We start from the raw sequence: 20,607 nt of genomic DNA on the forward strand, positions 1-20,607 counted from the left end.
AGTCACTATTCTTTACAACCTGAAAGACTTCAGAAGTGTCAACCTGTGAGGGAGATTTGGGCAAATAGCAGCAGTGAAGGTATTTAAATACTTACAGTACAATCCAAGAGCTGGGAAAGCAGTAGGGAGAAAGAGAAACCACAGTCAGAACAAATGAAAGCAACAAAATGAGGGAAAGACTCTCAGAGCTGCTGCTCTGGTGTTAATCTGATCAGAAACCAGAGATGACTCAACATGTCGACACTGGAGCATCTGTTTAAAATCACAAAACACCGGAAGAAAGAAACAGAGAAAGAGGAACACAGAGAAATGGGGATCTAAGAAAAAACTCCACACAGAGTTACACGTTTGAGACGACACAACAAAAAACCAGGCGAGACATCAACGCCTGATGGCCAGAAAACGGATTCAGTCGCCCTGCAAAGCAGCAGAGCTCTGATTCATGCTCTACTTCGCAAACACTGACAGACTGTGATGTCTGTAGCAAAGATTTATGAGCTAGATCAGGAGTCACAAGTTGGAGGATGCATGACTGCAACTCAGAGCTTTCGGTTATGAATATCAATTGTTTTTAATCAGACCCCATTAACTCTCATCATGTCTCAAAATAATACTCAAAGGGTTCCTGAATATGCTGAGACGTTTAGGATCTGAGTTTATTGATAGGAATGTAAAACATACACAAGTATGTAAAAAACAGCCTCAGTTACTTGATACTGACATTTAAATTGACAGTTAAAAATAATAAGCAGTGAGTGAAAGAGCACGCACATTTAAAGTGTGGAAAATCTGGACACTATTTGAGATATAAGCATTTTTAACATTCAGTTCTACTGACCAGATTTTTTTAGTTCCATTTTTGATTTATAATTATTTATTCGGGGCAAATGCAAATGATTTCCTCATTTCATTTAAAAAATGCTGCAGGTGCATAAAATAAGTATAAACTGCAGCAAAAGCAAAGTTGAGTAAAAACAATCAAAGTGAAACAAAAGGACAAAATGACAAAAAAAAAAGATTTATAATAAGGCAAAATAAACGAAAGAAAAGGTAAAACTTTTATGTTTCTATGCTAACGTGATTAATGAAGGGATGCTCAAATCTGCAGTACATACTGGGAAGAAAAGAAATTCTTCAGTTTATGATTAAACCTTCGTAAAAGGAAGGAGAGCAAGAGGAAAGGAGGTGATAAAAACATATATAAAACACCTACAAGGCTGTCAGAGAAGATTTACAGCTTGTGGAATAAATTAAGATCATGGTCACTAACAATTTATGTCGCCTTTTTCTTTCTGCTCTCTGACATTCTGTCTGCATCCACATAAATAACAGAACGACGAGTCCTGTTGTTTCTATAATTATAGAGCCAGGAACCTTTGTGACAGGAGCAGATTAAAGACGGCCCATAATGATGTGTGAAGTTGTGTTGTTTAAATATCTCAGCAGATGTTTTATGCTATTGCTGTGTGAGAAAGTTCACTTTTTGAAGCACTGTAGGCAATAAATCAATAATATATATTGATCAATATAAAAAGGCAATACATTTACATTCATTGAACTTTGATCCAGAACCGCACAGCATTCTGGGGAATGTAGGCAGAGGAAAGACTTTAGCTGCCAACCCACGCTAAGCTAAGCTAAGCTAAGCTAAGCTAAGCTAAGCTAAGCTAAGCTACTGGCATCAACTAACTCACCCACTCTGGTTGCCTAGCAACAACCTGCTTAGTAACAGGAGCTGCAGCTTAATGAGCGTTTCCTTCATGCGCCGACATTTTGGGATTTTTTATTTATATTTCTCTTCATATCAACACATCAAAAGCTTGTCACTAAATATAACACAAATCTGCTGAAGTTGCTCCTTTTTATGTTACTTTCAAAGTTTTTTTAGTTGTATTATTAATGAGATTCCAGAGGAAAAGTTGTGAGCAGCAGTCAGCTCTCAGGATTCAGCTCTCAGGATCCAGCTCTCAGGATCCAGCTCTCAGGATCCAGCTCTCAGGATTCAGCTCTCAGGATTCAGCTCTCAGGATCCAGCTCTCAGGATTCAGCTCTCAGGATCCAGCTCTCAGGATTCAGCTCTCAGGATTCAGCTCTCAGGATCCAGCTCTCAGGATCCAGCTCTCAGGATCCAGCTCTCAGGATTCAGCTCTCAGGATTCAGCTCTCAGGATCCAGCTCTCAGGATCCAGCTCTCAGGATCCAGCTCTCAGGATTCAGCTCTCAGGATTCAGCTCTCAGGATCCAGCTCTCAGGATCCAGCTCTCAGGATTCAGCTCTCAGGATCCAGCTCTCAGGATTCAGCTCTCAGGATCCAGCTCTCAGGATCCAGCTCTCAGGATCCAGCTCTCAGGATCCAGCTCTCAGGATTCAGCTCTCAGGATCCAGCTCTCAGGATTCAGCTCTCAGGATTCAGCTCTCAGTCGCTTCTCTTTTACATTTCACTGAAATTATCTCGACTTTCTCCTCATGCTCATTTACCGAGAGCAGAGAAACTAAAACGTTGCTGCAGCTTATAAACTAAACAGTGAATCTGCTGCAAACTGTTAAAATGACACGAGTCAAAAGATTATGACAATATTTCCTTGTCATTTTGTCCTGATTTACAGTTAAATGTATGCATAAAATCATCGTGCAATAAAAAAAACCTTTCAATACATTTAATGTAATTTTTAACTATGTGGGGTCACAAAAATGTATGTAATTGTTGATAACATGACCAACACGCCTTCGCAGCTCGAACCCAACTGACCTCTATTTAGAAAACCCAGGATAGAAGAAACACAGAGAGGATGGAGACGAGCGCAAAGGATTCAGGGATAAAATCTTTTGACTGGTGAGACAAAACAGGATCACAACCCAAAACGCAGCAGAGAGAAGCACCATCAATGATGAGCAAAGATCTTCATCCTGCAGAACATCCACAGAGTTTCCACTAAAAACCCGGTTTATCCAGGAGGATTTCAAATCTATTCACTCTGTTCGAAAATAAACCAGAAGAAAATAAAGTTCAGCCATTATGTCCATAAAAAGGCCTCATTTCAATTGAGCTTATTGAACGATAAAATTCACAATTAAAATGAGCAATAATTAATAAATGTTGAAAGGATTGAGTAGAAGTATGGACTTATTAAAGCGCAACATTTCTACAGCTACATAATTATGATTTCTAGCTATTTATAAGTAATTTAGCAACATAAATATATTCAATTACAATATTCTCTGTATTACTAATAGTAACTCTACTACATATTAATTATAATATTGATGCTAACAATGCTACGATAACAACATAATATATCACGACAATATCCAGGAGTTTGATTTGTTTTAATTTCATAAAATGTTCCATATTTTCTCACCACAAAAACATTTTGAGGTTTTGATATTATAACCTTTGAACTTGCATTTCCCTTTGATTATAAACTCCTTCGTCTTTGGGAAACAAGCTTTTGAATATTTCCTGGTAAATGTTCATTTTGTGTTTTATAAAAGATGCAGTGTTAGTAAATTATCCAAATCAGTAAGTAAAAGTAAATAAAAGTCCTAATTTATTGTAACATGGGAAAAATTTCATTTTTTGTCAATATTAAGGAATCTTTTACTTAAAATAGGCTCCTATTTCTTGCTGAAAAGTTACTGTTAAGTTAGTTTGTCTTCTTTCAAGTGTGCTAAGATATTTTCTTTAAAACTTAGACCATTATTTGGTGAGATTTTGTGTTTTTGCAGTGCGTCAGATTGTCATGCTTGCTCCTGGTGTGTTTTCTGGGTTTGTGATGTGAAGCGGTTTCACTGGCTGCTCCTCACCGGCCGGGTTGGAGAAGTCCAGCACGCTGGTCGCCGGCTGCAGCAGGTCAGGGCTGCTTGACGACAAGTTTCCAGGAATGGGCATGATGGCGACGCTGTGACGACACTGTTTGGTGCCCACGATGCTGTCGTCCTGACTCTGACCCAGGCCGCCGTCACTGCGCAGAGAAATCAGAGAAGGCGCGGCGGGATTACAGGGATGAAATAACGGCGGCGGTGATAAAATTACTCTTTGTTATGAATTTAGAGGAAAGGGGAAAGAGTAGCAGCTTCACCCTGAGAGAATATTAACATATGATTCAATCAAAAAGTCCACCGGGGCGCAATGTCAAGAACATTCACAGAGATCATCTTTCTGAGATTAATACAGAAAGAAATGGCAACTGAGCACAAACATTCATGGGTAGAAAACACAAACTCACAAGACAACAACAAAAAAGTTATTATTATTTTTTTTATTATGGTTTAAATCATAAATCTGTTCAGATAAGATTTTACTGTGGCTTCATAAATGTACTCATTGTCCTTTAAGGAAGGAGCTGGAAAAACAACACCGAACCACTGTTACTGTGAATGCATCATATCAGTGATCAGATTTATTTATTGGACAATAAAAGAGGAGAAAATCTTACTGATCATTAGCAAAGATAAAGGTTTAAATAAAGTCCTGGATTTATTTTTTGTCATTAATATTCCTAAACACTCAGTATGTCTAATAGCTGGACTATTAGACACACTGTATGTATGACAGACGTCAAACATTTCCTCATTTTGGAATCGATGTATGGATTTATTTTGTTGAAACGTTGGGCTAGAGTTGCACTTCAGGCTGAAAGATGAGCGCGCTAACACGCAGCAGATTACAAAGAAACAAAAATGACTAAACATGTTTATTGCAAAAGGCTCAATGAGATCATTCAGAGTTCAGCAGATTATTTAAAGTATAGGATGGAAAATAACGTCTGGAAATACAAACATATTCTATTTTTAATATTGATCAGGATCTGGAAATTATGTGATTTTCATATTCAAATACAGTTTAGACATGTTTGTAGTGCAGATGAAGGTGAGTTTGGCAGCTTGTTGATCACATTGACACACATTTGGAGGATGGGGAATAAATTACACAACAAGAGCTCTTCTTACCCAAACAGGCCCCTGAAGCAGCAGAGACAGACAGATAGGAGAGAGACAACATTTAAAACGCATGAAAGGCAGGAAATTATTTGAAAAGAACAAGAAACTGAGCTCTGCAGAGGAGATGCAGCAACGCGTCAAAGCTTCCTCCTTTCTGCTCACAGCGAACAGCAGAAACAACAAATTACTTTTACCAAACTATGAAAGAAAAGTAACGACATGTTTGCTGAAATAAATGCAGAAAAATGTCAAAGTCACAAACCTATCAGGATTACAGTTTCCTTTGGCCGGTTTATCAGCAAATCACTATTATTCTCTGAAATGGTTACAGCATTAAATAAATGGCTTCACAATATGAGGAGACATGTTGAATTATTATCTTAATGGTCACATTAGTTCATAAACATTAATGACTTAAATCACTCAAGTCTTAGGAGATTTTTGAGCTGTAAATCTGACAGTAATGGATAAATATCGACAACTTTTAACATAAACAAGATTTTCTTTCACACTGAAAATCTGATTTTTTATTTTTATTATTTATTTACTGATGTTATTAATTTGATGATGTTATTATTATTATTAATTGCATTATTTTTATGTAAAAGAAATTTGAATATTGCATTAAACAAATAAATTGAAAGGGTTTTAATTATAATAGATGGTTTGATGTTTCTCCATTTTATTGAGAATTTTAAATTGGTTTGTTGAATTCGGTTTGAGAAATTATTAAAAAATAAACTGCACTGTAATGTAAATCTTTCCACAAACTGAAACAGGAATAACTTTGAGGTAACATTTTCAGATAAATGTTACCTACTTAACAGAGTCAACTTCCACCACAAAAATAAAACTTTAACAACTCATAATGCCTTAAAAAGTGGAAAATTCTAGCTTTTAATTTAAACTTCAAGTATTTTTCTGAAAGCAGACATGTTATTTTTAATTGCTCTCCATTTAAAAAGTTTTTTATTTCATGTATTGTTTGGATTTACACCCAGACACGAGCGCTATCACGTTTCCTCCTGATGAAAGGAACAGGCGAGTTCTTACCGGCCCCAATAACCTGCTTTATTATCTCATCCTGTCCCTTTAATCAGACGTCCAGTCCCCTGATGTGGCTTCAGTCGGAACAAAGGAGATGAAAATCCCAGTTCAGCTGATAAATAGATGGCAGTGCAGAACCTTTGAAAGCTGAGCTTGGATCAAACAGTCATCCGATGTTTGGTGTGAGACAGAAAACGTCGAGGTTTGATGCAAATGATTTACATCAGAGCATTCGATCAGCAGTGAGGAGGAGACAGGAGTGTGTGGGTGTGTGTGTGTGTGGGCGTGTGTGTGTTGTGTTGAGTGAGTTAGCTGCGTAATTAACAGGGTGAGAACAGGATCTGCTGTCTCTCTGCAGCGCTGCCGCAGCCTGCAGTTTAACCAGGCATGGAGAGAAAATGAAATGATGAAATCAAATCAAATCTGGATCGCCACGTTACGGGTGGAAAATCGAATACGGGCTCCTTCTGCACAATTGCTCCAGCGGCACGGCGGCTCGTTATGGCTGATGCTAACGATTACAGGATGATTATATATGTTGCTATTGTTTCACTTAAAGCTGTCTGTAAAAGACCAACTGCTTTAAAAAAGATTCTGATCAGAAGCAGCATTCAGCTTCTATGTACCACAAATCTGAGAAAACTTCTGCAAAATTGTAAAACAGTTTTTAAATCCAGATGAAAAACTCATCTGGTTAAGATGATTTTGAAACATAATAAAAGAAACACAAACTAACATTTTGATGTGTAATGATGTGAAATATTTCCATTTTTTTACTTTTTTTTACTTATACGGGAAAAACATAAAATTGGATTTTTAATCATGTTATCAGAGGATAAAGTTTAAAATTTAGCAATGCTAACACAAATCTTTCCACGTTAAGTCATGTTTTTGAGAAAATTGTTTTTTAGCAGTAAATTGTAGCTTCTTTTCTCTTCTAATCTGGATTAGAGAACATTTTTTTCCACTTCCCGCCGTTTCCCACCCAGTGTTACCTGAATGGTTTGGGCGGCAGTATACTGAAGCGCGTTTTCTCCAGCATCTTCCTGATCTTGTTGCGTCCCCCCGACACGGTGTTCGCTTTCATCTTCCGGGTGCTTTTGCTGTCCGTGGGAAACTCGATGTCTCCGGAAAAGTCGGCGATGGAGAAACGGTTGCCTTTCTTCTCCTGGATCTTAGGAATGTGAGGCCCACCGTTTTTCTTTTCGTGCATGATCCTGCTCAGCAGCTCTTTGAACACTGGAGACGGAGAAAAACCAACAATAGATATTGGTTTCAGGGCTTTTGAACTTCTTTCCACATCTGGAGCCGGGATGTCCATCTCATTTATATTTGGGGCCATAATGAGATTATGAAATGTCCTTAAAGGGCCGGTTGTGGTAAAATGTAAAAACCTCTAACAAACTGTTCAAATTTAAATAAATATTTGAACAGTACTTTTTAATACTGGACATAATTTTACACTGATTTAATTTGGCAGAATATGGAAAACTACGGAAGCATATTACTGCCACTGAAAAAGAAAAAATTCTGGCTTTAATCTTCAGGTCAAAATTCTGAGAAAAGTCTGAATTTTTACTGTTTTTCTCAGAATATCCTGACGTTTTTCCCTGAAATTCCCATTTCTGATATTAGAAAATTAAAGTCAGAATAATTCAGGCAAATTCTGAAATAAAAGTAAAAATTCTAACAAGATTCTGATTTTTTCCCCTCTTCTATTGATAACTGATTTCACCTGATTGGTAAAATGTTTTTTAGCTTACAATGATTATTCTCAAGGTTTTATTCACATCTCCTTTGGGCCACAGAAAACTTTACAGAAGACAACTGAGATGTGGAGTAAAAATAGGAGACCACGGTTGGTGACCACCAAGCTAAACCATTTTAAAAAACATTTTGTTCTATTTTTAGTTGTGGTAAAGTAAGAAAGCAGCTTTTCTCACCAAAGATGTTGGTTTTAACGGTGAGAGAAAGGTGTGTGTTATTTCGCAGGATGTCCACGGCTTTGGACAAAGCGATGTTCTCAAAGTTCTGACCATTAACCTCCATGATCTGCAACAAAACAGATTGAAAATAGATTTTATTATGTAAATTGTCACATTTTATAACATTATATTTTCTCGGTGGAAATGATTTGGCTCGTCTGCTGTGTAATCTGCTTCCATGACGGGTCAAAGGTCAGCTATGAAAACCAGAAGTCACTCTGCTCTTTGCTCCTGATATGTTGTAGGCGTTTCCAAGGTCAAAGGTCAGTCAAAAGTAAGCCACTCACTCAGAAAGTTACGACTGCTACTTTGACATGACTAAAAAAGTCATGACACTCTAACAGTCACAGCACTTGGTGTAATTATGAATAATCCAGATAAAGAACCGTCTGTACATCTACATCCTCTGTTCTGAGCTCTTTAAATGTAAAACTCTTCAGAATTTGATCCTCTAACAATAAAATCTACTTATTTAAGTGTTTATTTCATTGCGCCACCTCACCTGATCCCCTCGCTTGAGTCCGGTCTCGGCCGCTTTGCTTCCTTCTTCCACCGACTCCACAAAGACGCCGAATCCTCTCTCGCTGCCTCCCTGCACGCTGAAATGCAGCTGCGACTCCCTGGACGCCTTCTGCAGCGTGATCTGTCTCCACTTCGCCTTGGCTGCGCATGCAATGTTCAGCAACCTCAGATGACCCTTCATTTTCTGCCGCAGAGAAACGGAGACAACAGAATTATAGTCTGAAAAGCCAAAGAGGAGGAAAACTTTGGGTCTGATTTGCTCTTACTGATGTTTCTAGATGTTTCTCAAATTCCTCCAGGAAGCGCGTCATGGCCGAGTCGCCCTCAAAGTCGTTGAAGTGGTTATTGACCCAAAGCAGCACTATTCTCGTCACCTGAGTGAGAAAACAGACGCTTCATTTAACCTGAAGAGTTTCTCTAATGCTCAGTGTCCCTGCTGGTTTATTTAAAAACCTCAAGCTATTTGTATAGTTTGACAAGAAACGTGTTAAGAGCTCCAGTAGAGTATTTATAGAGCAGAGTGAAAGGTCTCTGCGTCTCTAGAGCATCGCGTTGGTTGCATCAGATAAACACTGGATCATTTAAAGCTCTATAAGGAGATCGCAACTTCAGTATATCAGCTGAGTTTCTGCACTGAGGTAAAATTTTTCAGACTTAACAGTAATTTACCTCAATCTAAGATCTAAAATATAATATTCACTCTGAACTGATACATGACACCAGCGCAGAATAAACAAAACTGAACGGAAATAAGATGGATCATAAAGGAGAGAAGAAACCAGGAGGGAAATGTTAAACTAGGAAACGAAGAAGGAAGAGAAGGAAGGACAGATGCAAGGAGGCAGGAGACAAAGAAGGAAAGAAAAAGGATACGACAAGGAAAGATGGAAAAACAGAAAGCCAAAGAAAATGAGAAAGAACCAAAAGAAGAAAATAAATATATTATAAGAGAAACAGGGGAGGATGCAAGGAAGGAAGATGGAATGAATACAGAAAAGGAAAGAAAAGAAGGACACAAAGAAGGAAGGATGGAAGAATAAATAGTGAATGGAGCCAAGAATTACAAAACGTCCTTTTAAATTGTCTTTGAGTTCATAATCGGAGAAAAAACACTAAAAAAAAACAAACATTTCTGCTACATTTGCACATCTTTTCCTGCTGATTTCACATTCTTCCTCCTGGATCCAGTTTGCTGATTTCCAGGCTGGATGTCAAAGTAACGACTATTGGCAGAACAACACAAACCTCAGGTTAAAGCATCAGGCATGAACCCATCAGCAGCTGGCTGTACCTGTATCCACCTGCAGGTAAACGGGTCCACACATGAAGCTGCAACCAGGGATGCCCAAAGTGTGGCTCCAGGAGCCATTTATGGCCCTTGAAATGACTTCGTTCGGCCCCTGACCACAGGTCAACAAAACTAAAAATTGGGCTCCATAGTAGAAGACAATTGATGAAAACTCTGTGTTTTAAACTTTTGCTTTTCTTTAACCAAACAGAGACTTTGTCAGCCTGAAACAGACATTTCTGAACAAAAAAGCCCCGACTCACCGTGTCCCGGTAGCAGTCCACCTGGAACCAGTCCAGCAGTTTCCTGCCGACGTCCATGGGACTGGACAGGAAGGTCCTGTAGGTCAGCAGGAAGTCCTCGATGTAGGTGGGGTCCACCACCGACGGCTCTTCCACCAGGTGCATGATCAGACGCTCTGGAGTTCCCTACAAACACACAGAAAGCTTCATCTCGATCCAACACAGAGAGCAAGCATTCAGGAGGCGCAGAAGGACGTTTTGTCACGTAAATCGAACCCAAATCCAGTCTGACTGAACTCAACATAACCTGAAAGTATTGACTGATTGAACAACATGTAAACCAAACTTTCCAGACATTTATTTGTAAAATCTTTAAGAAGCTGTGCTACTTTGCACCATGGAGAACCATAGGGCCATAATAGGAAAAGTAAAAATTATGAGATTATAGTTGCAATACGTAGAAAAATTTGAATAATTTAAAGAATAAAGTCATATGAGAAAGAAGTTGAAATATAGCAATAAAGTCAAAATAATATGAGAATAAAGTCATAAGATGACAACTTCCTGAACATTTTAAGGAAAGATTGCAACAATTACATAAAGACAAAAGATTTACACTCTAAAAACAGTTACACATTTAGCACTGCAAAAAACATTCAAGACGCGTCTCGTCTTCCTGTTTCAGCGAGTTTCTTAACCTCCCCCAGCGGCGAACTCTGCTGGAAACGATTTGTCCGACTGGGGAACAGAAACTCAGAGACGCAACCGCTTTGTGTCAGTCACAAAAAAAGAACAAAGTTAGAAAAGAGAAGCGGAAATGCTAACACTTGTGAATTGACTCATCCCCAGTGGATGTGATTTAGAGCCAGCAGCTTTCCTCGGGTGAGGCAGCAGAGAGAATCGTTCAGGCCCATTAGCTGATCAATACCTGGCAACGTGGCGATGGGACCAAAGGGCTTCAGCAAGCTGACAAGAAAATACTCCCGCAAACGATGAACTGCTAGCAACCATAATGATCAGCAACGAACACAGAGCACATGTATGTTTTTCGTGGGAGAAGCCAATAAATTCAAATGAAACGAGAATTCACATTCGATTAAAGACTTTGAGTCAAAATTTAGGTTAAATAGACCTTGGTTTTGACTTTGATATTCTCACATATATATATAAAAAACACCACTTCCTGACTGTCTTCCATATTATAGCCTCATGGAAAAACAGAATATGTCTCCAAAAGTGATGAGAATAATCACTGAGAATAATCACTGAAGGTGTGCAGGACAGTCTGCCAAGACGCCGACAGCAACACTGAAGGATTGCTAAAAGTTTGTGGCAACAATCTGCATAAGAAAGATACATTTGCTTTTTTCTCAACAAATATACAAAACCGTGTATGGGAAAGAGTCCAAACAACCAAACTTAACTTTTGTGCCAGAATTCAACCCGGTATATTAGACGCAAAATCAAACAAAACAAAAACAACAACATTGAAAGAACTCAATGGAGACAAGGTTTTCTTAGACAAGAGACGTCTCTCGGTTTTCTGTTCAAAGGTAAAATGATCAACAATTCGTACGTCAAGATGTGGGATGTTGAGATTAAATAACAAGGCGCTGCAGAAAGGCATTGGTTGGTAGTTTGCACATTTACCCAGTCATTTATTGTAGCTTTTTTAGTTTTCCTTTCAGTTGTTTTTCAGTAGAATTGTACATAATGTTGCTGGAAAAAGATTCAAGTCCAACTTTTTGGCATTTAAACATGAGTGCAGAGTTTTTGACAGCAAAAAATGGAACCATTCTTTCAGGAGACATTTTGGCACCACAAACAAACAAACAAAAACACAGGATCATAACAGATATTTTGGTCTAGTTTCTAGTTCACATATCTGAATACATTTGAAATAATAAAATCCAACTTAGACATATATTTTAAGCAAACATTCGCAACTTGTCTGGATAAATAATTCCTAAATATTCAGGAAAAAGTTCCAGTTTCATTGGAAAATTATTTCATTGTAAGAAGGAAAAAATATCGTCAGTAAAATGATCTGGCAACGAAACAACAATCGGGTTGCTAGGCAATGGGCTGGGCATGGTCGGGGTTGCTAGGCAACGGGCTGGGCATGGTCGGGGTTGCTAGGCAACGGGCTGGGCATGGTCGGGGTTGCTAGGCAACGGGCTGGGCATGGTCGGGGTTGCTAGGCAACAGCACAGTCCTCCGTGTGAAAACGCCTGTTGATGGATCCGGAGCGTCTTCATCAATATTAAGGCGTTATTGAGTCAATAAGCCTCCAGTGTTTGGATGAAACGTTACCGACATCAGAAATTAGAGCAGAACTGTTTGATGAGGTTCTGGATTTTCGCAGAGCGAGTCGAGAACCCGAGCAACAGCAGCACGACCTCAACATATAGTAACAGGAGAAGTCCTAGAAAAGTATTTGGTGAAACTCAATCACTGAGGAACGGCCAAATCATTTAAAAACTACATAATCAGACAGACTGAAATATAAACCTCAGTGGAAATTTTGGTAGTTTAAAGACCAAAATAACAATAATTCATATAAGTAACTAAAAATGACAAAATCAGGCCAAAGAAAATGTTTCCATATCAGCTTCATTCAATAAAAAAACTAATAAAAACTGCAGGTGTGTCAATCTGGAGAATTTTTGGTTAAAACATGTTTGTTTTTCTTTCAGTGGGTAGAAAATGCTAAAGGTTTACTCAAGAGTAGAAATCCTCAGAAATAAAACGAGTAAAACTAAAAAATAAAACACTCCTAAGAGTTACACAAACCTTGATGACAATGTGTCCCTTCCTGGTGCCGCTGCGGTCCAGCTCGCGGTGCTCCTTCACCATCACGATCTCCCCCTCCTCCTCCACCTTGTGCGTGTTTTTCTCCACGTGGTTGAGGATGCGCCAGTAATCCTCCTGGGCGATGCAGACGAACTGGTCGAGGACGACATGTGGACAGCGGGTGAACTTGTAGTAGAGCAGGAGATTGCTCTGCACCACGTTCGGATACTCAAAAAACAGCAAAGTGGATGCATGAGAGCCGGCGAAGTGAGGCATGGGAGGATCACACAGACAGAGGAAGGAAATGTCCAACAGCGGAAAGCTCTCGCTGATATAAAACTGAGCTGGGAGAAATGGAGGTCCAAAATCATCTCAGCTATTTGAACAAGAAATCGCTAAGACATGAGCTGCTCCTCTTGTCCAACTCATCAGTTTCTGCATTTGTCTCACTAACGTCTACTTCTGTAACTTCCTGTTTATGTGTAGTAAGGAAACGATATGTGCCGCAGAGGAACTAGTCAGTGTGTTCAAAGGGGCCTTCTGTGACTTTTCACATCGCCATTATATTAAGAATGTGTTTTTCTTTTGGAGAAGGTCACTCTAACAAAGAAACTGTTGTTACTGGTTTATATAAGCAACAAACTGGAGGAGAAATGATTGAGCTGCAGAGGCAGACATGAACTCTAAGAAGAAAAGCAGAAATGAAATCAACTCAACTTTGACATTTCTGCTCCATGACACACATTTTACTTTTTAGGCTAAAGAAAAGCAGGTCTAAAATTAAAATATTCAGTAGCAGTAAAAATAAATACTGTAGATAAATGACTTATTTTTGTGTGTAAAAGAGGAAGTGTCAATCATAGAATCAGTCTGTTGTTACTATAGGAAGGAGCAATCAGAGCCAGCTCAGGTTTTACTAATGTCAGATAATGATAAATTACAAGAAAAGAATCATAAAGTTCATTCAAACTCATGATAAAACTTTTAGTGAACGGAAGGAGCTAAAAATCCTTAAAATGTTAAAGCTTGAGGAATTCCTCTTCTCCACCCTGTGTCTGTTTGTTCTGCATTACCTGGCAGTCGTCTCCTTTGGTGCGAACTTCTCCGTTCATGTACTGCTTATCCAGTGAGGGCGAGATGCCAAAGCTGTTCCCCATACAAAGAGTCTCTGTTCGGCTCTCTGCATGGCTGATCTCCACGACTCCATTCAAGATCACATACCAGTGGTCGAGCTGCAGACAGACGAACAACAGCAGCAAATTATTCTGACTCCAGCAGCTAATCCCATGCAAGGAGCCATAATTGCTTCTGAGCACTGCTTTGTTCAGGTGTTCAACAATACACACATGTTGCTGTTTACAACCGGAAATTTCACACATGCACATAACACCAGAGGACAAAAAAGTTATTATTTTGCATGCCATGTGTAGCCGCCCCAGAACGACTCAGTCCACAGAATTAAACCTGGAGATGAGGGATTATTAATTTACTGCAGTGCGCCACAGCAAAGGCGGAAATGATACAGAACTGTTTAACAACTCAAAACTCATATTCTGCTATTTTCTTCGCTCTCTGCGTTGACTACGCTACACACAGACCTGTTGCCATAGCAAATGGAAATAACGTCACTACATATGTATCAACAAGATTCAACGCCAAAACACCCAAACATTTTGCACACACAGAAGAGAACATTCAGTCATTTACAGTTTTACGTTTTTAGGCCTGATGCTTATTTTGTGAGTATTAATAAGTGATCACTCTGGTAGCTTAGCTACCACTGCTATTAGCTTAGCTACCATTGCTGTTAGCTTAGCTACCATTGCTGTTAGCTTAGCTACCATTGCTGTTAGCTTAGCTACCATTGCTGTTAGCTAGGCTAACACAGCGGTGGTAGATTAGCTAATTTAAGCACTACTGATGATCTGTCAGAGTTGGTGATTACATCAGATTTTATTTTATTTTTTAACTGAACCAAAACATGGCAAATCCCGCAGCACAGCTACATGTTGAAGTTGTCATAGTCAAGCTAGCATAACTGACCTACTCCCCTCTCCCTTCCTTGAAATCTAGTTGTCGAAGTGTTAACGATTATTAGCAAAGCACTGTGTCATTTTTCTTTTATATATTACGCGCACATTTAAGATTTAGCACATTATGTTGACAACTGAACACCTAAAACCAATGCTAGTTATTGTTAGCTAGCAGCTTTTTCTCCAGCAAAAATCTTGCTGTGCAACGTGTCTATGAATGCTAGTGCTTCAGGGTTGGTTGTTGGTTTGTATCACTGCAGTCAAAACATTTATTTGTTGCCAAATTTGAAATGGATTTGCAGTATATTTTGGTACGAGCGCGTTATGTTTCTGAGTTATGTCTCCATAACTCTATTGCTTTTTAAATAGAAACTGCTTTACTTCGCTCAGGAAGGAGGACAAACAAACCCTGGGCTCCCTCTGCAGCCATCACTGATATTTGTGAGAGCTTCTCTCTTTCTCGGCCCCATCAGTTTCTATTTCTGTTGCTTTACCTGCTGCCCCTCGTTTCTCTGAGGTGAAATAGTGGAAGCAATCAACCACACGTAGAAATATATATAGCACACAAAAGTTGTTAACTAGCAACTCTGCTGTGCTATTTTTGACTCACTTAATGGATATGTGCACAAATAATTAGCAACCATGATATCACAAGTGAAAAAATGAAGCTATTTTTGCTTTTTTTTGTTCCTCTCAAGCTTTTCCCTGTTCTTTTCTCCTCTATAAACCACTTTATCCTCTTTATTGTGCTTTCGCTCTCACTCAGCCAAGTCATTTTGACTTCTGAGTGGAGCCAAGTGCCTCTCTTTGACATTCACCATGTGAATCCAGAGACACTGTGGAGGAGCGCTGCCCATCAATCGACCTGACAGAGACAGCAGGGAGGCACCGACAAACACACGGCTGTTCAAATACACATTTTTTGAGAGAGTCTCCAAGTTTACCAAGGGTGAGATCAATCCCCGTCGTCCTGATCTCAGAAATGCTCGATTTGATATCAACTTTCAGTCAGTATTATTCCTGCTGTGTGGAAGAAAACAGTCAGAATGGATCTGTTGCCTCTCAGACATGTAACTTAATTAATTTGCTTTGTAGCAGCTCCAGTGATTGGCAGTGCTAACATGCTGCAGTGGCTCTGCACACATCGAGAAGCAAGCACACGCTCCTTCAAACCTTCATTTCCTGCTTTTGCCTAAAATATGCTAGCAGTTAAATTATGGCTTATACTGTTGGTAGAAAACAAAATGTTTTCAACATTGCACAAAAGGTGTGTGGCATTCAGCATTTTTCATGCAAATTATCAAATGCAATATTAATATTAATATTAACATGTCCAATCCACATGCAGGTTTCCCAGAGGGAATGCTGGGAAAGTGTTGTTTCTACCAGCAGACGTATTTCAGAAGAAGCTGCCTGTTTTCCGATAATGTAAAAAAAAAAATACACATTTTTGACTGTGGCGTTTCAAACAAGAATATAGATGTGATTTTTTTAATATGGAAGAAGCTACAATGATTTCTATTTGAACGTCTTGTATGCTATCAGTTCCTTGTTGACGTAGCTGTGGAAGAAAATGTTTGTGAATTTTTGTGGGTGAATCTGTTTGTGTGGGCTTGTTTCTTAAAGACAGAAATCCATAAACTCTTTGCATGTGAGAAAATCCCAAACAATTGTTTGAGTTTTTTGTGTCTTGCTAGAATTTGAGATAAATATTCTGTGAGATGAGAAGGTGAAATCATTCCTACCTCTTGCTTGTTGTGCAGGATGACCGTGCCAGATTGCTCCACCACCTCAAACACCATGACGCTGCACAGGTCTCGCCGTACGGACATGGTCATGTTGGCGAACGCAGGCAGCTGGTGCAAAAACTCCAGCAGTTGTTCTGATTGTCAAAGAGACGAAAACTTTGTTAGAAGGGATCTCTGAAAGCTTCTGCAAAATTTGACAGTAAAACAACAGAAATACAAATATAGTGAAAACATCATTGCAGTAAAAATCTTACCAGGTAGTTTTGGTCTAGTTTCTTGACAAACATATGAGCGACCCCGATCCAAACGGAGCGACCCCGATCCAAACGGAGCGACCCCGATCCAAACGGAGCGACCCCGATCCAAACGGAGCGACCCAAACGGAGCGACCCCGATCCAAACGGAGCGACCCAAACGGAGCGACCCCGATCCAAACGGAGCGACCCAAACGGAGCGACCCCGATCCAAACGGAGCGACCCAAACGGAGCGACCCAAACGGAGCGACCCCGATCCAAACGGAACGACCCCGACCCAAACGGAGCGACCCCGATCCAAACGGAGCGACCCCGATCCAAACACAGCGAACCCGATCCAAACGGAGCGACCCCGATCCAAACACAGCGAACCCGATCCAAACGGAGCGACCCCGATCCAAACGGAGCGACCCCGATCCAAACGGAGCGACCCCGATCCAAACGGAGCGACCCCGATCCAAACGGAGCGACCCCGATCCAAACGGAGCGACCCCGATCCAAACGGAGCGACCCCGATCCAAACGGCGCGACCCCGATCCAAACTGAGCGACCCCGATCCAAACGGAACGACCCCGATCCAAACTGAGCGACCCCGATCCAAACGGAGCGACCCCGATCCAAACGGAGCGACCCCGATCCAAACGGAGCGACCCCGATCCAAACGGAGCGACCCCGATCCAAACGGAGCGACCCAGATCCAAACGGAGCGACCCCGATCCAAACGGAGCGACCCCGATCCAAACGGAGCGACCCCGATCCAAACACAGCGACCCCGATCCAAACGGAGCGACCCCGATCCAAACGGAGCGACCCCGATCCAAACGGAGCGACCCCGATCCAAACACAGCGAACCCGATCCAAACGGAGCGACCCCGATCCAAACGGAGCGACCCCGATCCAAACGGAGCGACCCCGATCCAAACGGAGCGACCCCGATCCAAACGGAGCGACCCCGATCCAAACACAGCGAACCCGATCCAAACGGAGCGACCCCGATCCAAACGGAGCGACCCCGATCCAAACGGAGCGACCCCGATCCAAACGGAGCGACCCCGATCCAAACGGAACGACCCCGATCCAAACGGAGCGACCCCGATCCAAACGGAGCGACCCCGATCCAAACGGAACGACCCCGATCCAAACTGAGCGACCCCGATCCAAACGGAGCGACCCCGATCCAAACGGAGCGACCCCGATCCAAACGGCGCGACCCCGATCCAAACGGAGCGACCCAGATCCAAACGGAGCGACCCTGATCCAAACGGAGCGACCCCGATCCAAACGGAGCGACCCCGATCCAAACACAGCGACCCCGATCCAATCGGAGCGACCCCGATCCAAACGGCGCGACCCCGACTCCTTCTAAGACTCCTCTTGAGTTTGCTCCTTCTGGGTTTTATCTGCCGAATGGTTCTGCAAGCATGAAGTTAAACTATGCAAATATGACATGCAAAAAAAGTCTTATAAAAACAGAATCTCAACGTCATGTTACTCTGAAAAACAAATCAAATTATGTTCTATGAAACTCCTTCATGCTGGTGGCTTGTCAGTCTTGGACTCACACCTTCAAATAAAGTGTTTCTTCATAATTAAATCAAATGCAACCCTCATAATGCTATTTTAGATTTATTTTCTTCTTTTAAACATAATATTCGTGATCTGAGGAGAAGGCTTTGGTAAAGGCCAGACCCCCGGCCGGCCCGGCGGGCACGCAGCAGGCCGGCCCTTTACCGCCGCGCCTCGCTCTCTGATGTGGTCACCTTCTTCTCCAGGACCCTGCTGGGTCCCACTAATGAGGCAGTTTAAGTGATTGCCTGCTTAAAAATACACATTAGAAGGGCGCTGTTGTTTAGATAGCTCTGCAGGGGGGTTTATGAGGGGAGGGCTCCCTGTGTGTTCAAGCTGAGCGACTGATGGTCCCAAAATAGCAACAGAGAGCAACAAAATCACACCAAATTCATTTTTAACAAATTTATAGATATTTGATCAGTAGGGCTGCACTGAATGCAGTTTTCTGGCCAATTCCAGAAGTAACTAATTACATTTACTCAAGTAACTTTTTTGAAAAAAATTTGGTGTATTTTTACAACACTGTACTTTTTACTTTGACTCTTTCATTTAGAAAATTCAAATTGATTAAGATTTTGGTCATTTGTACTGAATTAAGGGGCTAAAATCATAAATTGTCATAAAAACAACTTAAATCTGAGTAAACATTGACTGTAGGGGAGTAACTAGTTACATTTTCTTGAGTGACTTTTTCTGAAAAAATTACTTTTGGGAGTATTTTGTTTTTACTTTTACTTGAGTAAAATGTCTGTATTTGCTACATGAATGAAAAACAAACACGTTTTAACCAAAATCCAACGACACACCTGCAGGTTTTGATAAAGTTTTTTTATTGAAAAACAAAAAAAAGGTAAAGATTTTAATTTAAAAGAAGCGAATGAAACTGACCGATGTCGTCATCGTTGCGGTCGGCTGGGTCTTTCTCCAGACACTCTCGGACCACGTCCCGGCCCAGAAGTCCGTCCGACGCTCTCTCCAGGTCTTCATCCTCCTCCTCCTCTTCCTCGCTGTCCACTGGAGCCTCTGGAAGTCCAGACAGATCCACGTCTCCCAGGTCGCTCTCTGTGGCCTGAGGAAAACAAATCATCACAATAAGGAGGGAACTGCAGAGACAAAACCACCGATCAGCATGTGGTCGGATGAGATGCGTTTTTAACTGCTGCAGAACTCGAAACACAACGATCACGGTGGAAAAACGGCGCCAAAATTTACAAGTAGACATTTAATCTACCGCTTCACAACAATGTGCAATTATTAAATCAACTTTTCTGATTTTATTTGTAAAAACAGCTGCTTTCCATTATTTGCTGCTTTCTGTTGTTCTGTCACATAAAATCTAAACAAACTACATTAAAGTTTGTGTATAAAACATAAAAATGGTAGATAAAAATAAAAGCCTTCTTTATGATAAAAGTATAAAACTAAACTAGCAGTTAAAATTCTTTACATGTTGAATTGGTTGGAAATTTGAAGGTCAATGCATTTTGCCTGTGGGTGGAAGTGTAACACATTAAAAAAATCTTTTATAAAATCCATACTTCATGATAAAATACCCAGAATATTTACAGACAACTATGTTTATATCTGGAACAATCTTTATAACACAAGTTCAAAACTAAACTCGGTCAGAAGTAGCATCTAATCGACTTCTATGAATATTTTCAACTCCTCAGTTGTACCTGTGACCAGGAGTCACATGAGTTTAAAAGAGCAGCAACTCACTAAATTCTCATTTTCTTCCCTCTCACTTCCTGCCGTGAACATCCCCTTCACTGCCACTCACACCTGATCGCTTACCGCGCCGAAGTTCACCGACGTCAAAACAAGTTTCAGCTCAAAGGATATTTCCTCGACATGAATGACATCAAATCCAAAGAAAACACCTCATGTTGAAAAGAAGAAGAGAGATGTGCCAAGAGTTGTTTCAGAATGTAAACTAGCTGAGGGAGGAAAGGCCAAAAGTCCACAAGTTGGGGAAAAACAAACTTCTGAGGTTAAAAAGAATATAAATGCATGGGAGAAAGTGGGTAAAACAGTGACAGCTGAGGCGCGCAGCTGACTGGAAGGTCAGCCCTTTAAGACAGCTGTAAACAAACACGGAGCCGGGTCAGCAACAAGCCGATGGGATCAAATCCGTGTGATAAATACCTGATCTCAGGGTGAAATGATCTGCGCTCTGTGTTAA

General features: G+C 40.7%; 1 protein-coding gene across 14 annotated transcripts in view; it reads right to left on the reverse strand.

The window, feature by feature from the left end:
* Positions 1–20,607, reverse strand: part of rapgef6 (Rap guanine nucleotide exchange factor (GEF) 6) — a 120,179-nt gene that overhangs the window by 25,262 nt on the left and 74,310 nt on the right. For 6 of the 14 annotated variants that reach the window (XM_055051362.1, XM_055051372.1, XM_055051366.1 and 3 more), the window contains 12 exons: positions 19,311–19,491; positions 16,596–16,732; positions 13,891–14,049; positions 12,818–12,970; positions 10,046–10,210; positions 8,761–8,868; positions 8,475–8,678; positions 7,931–8,039; positions 6,983–7,226; positions 4,950–4,961; positions 3,804–3,961; positions 96–110 (listed from right to left, as the gene is read on the reverse strand). In XM_055051362.1, the coding sequence (XP_054907337.1) occupies positions 96–110; positions 3,804–3,961; positions 4,950–4,961; positions 6,983–7,226; positions 7,931–8,039; positions 8,475–8,678; positions 8,761–8,868; positions 10,046–10,210; positions 12,818–12,970; positions 13,891–14,049; positions 16,596–16,732; positions 19,311–19,491 (1,645 nt within the window). The remainder of the gene's footprint in view (positions 1–95; positions 111–3,803; positions 3,962–4,949; positions 4,962–6,982; positions 7,227–7,930; positions 8,040–8,474; positions 8,679–8,760; positions 8,869–10,045; positions 10,211–12,817; positions 12,971–13,890; positions 14,050–16,595; positions 16,733–19,310; positions 19,492–20,607) is intronic. The other 8 variants (XM_055051370.1, XM_055051368.1, XM_055051367.1 and 5 more) reach the window with 3 other exon arrangements.

Source organism: Poeciliopsis prolifica, unplaced genomic scaffold (assembly GCF_027474105.1).
Source record: "Poeciliopsis prolifica strain line A6 unplaced genomic scaffold, Auburn_PproV2 SCAFFOLD033, whole genome shotgun sequence".
In the NCBI taxonomy this organism is placed as follows: Eukaryota; Metazoa; Chordata; class Actinopteri; order Cyprinodontiformes; family Poeciliidae; genus Poeciliopsis; species Poeciliopsis prolifica.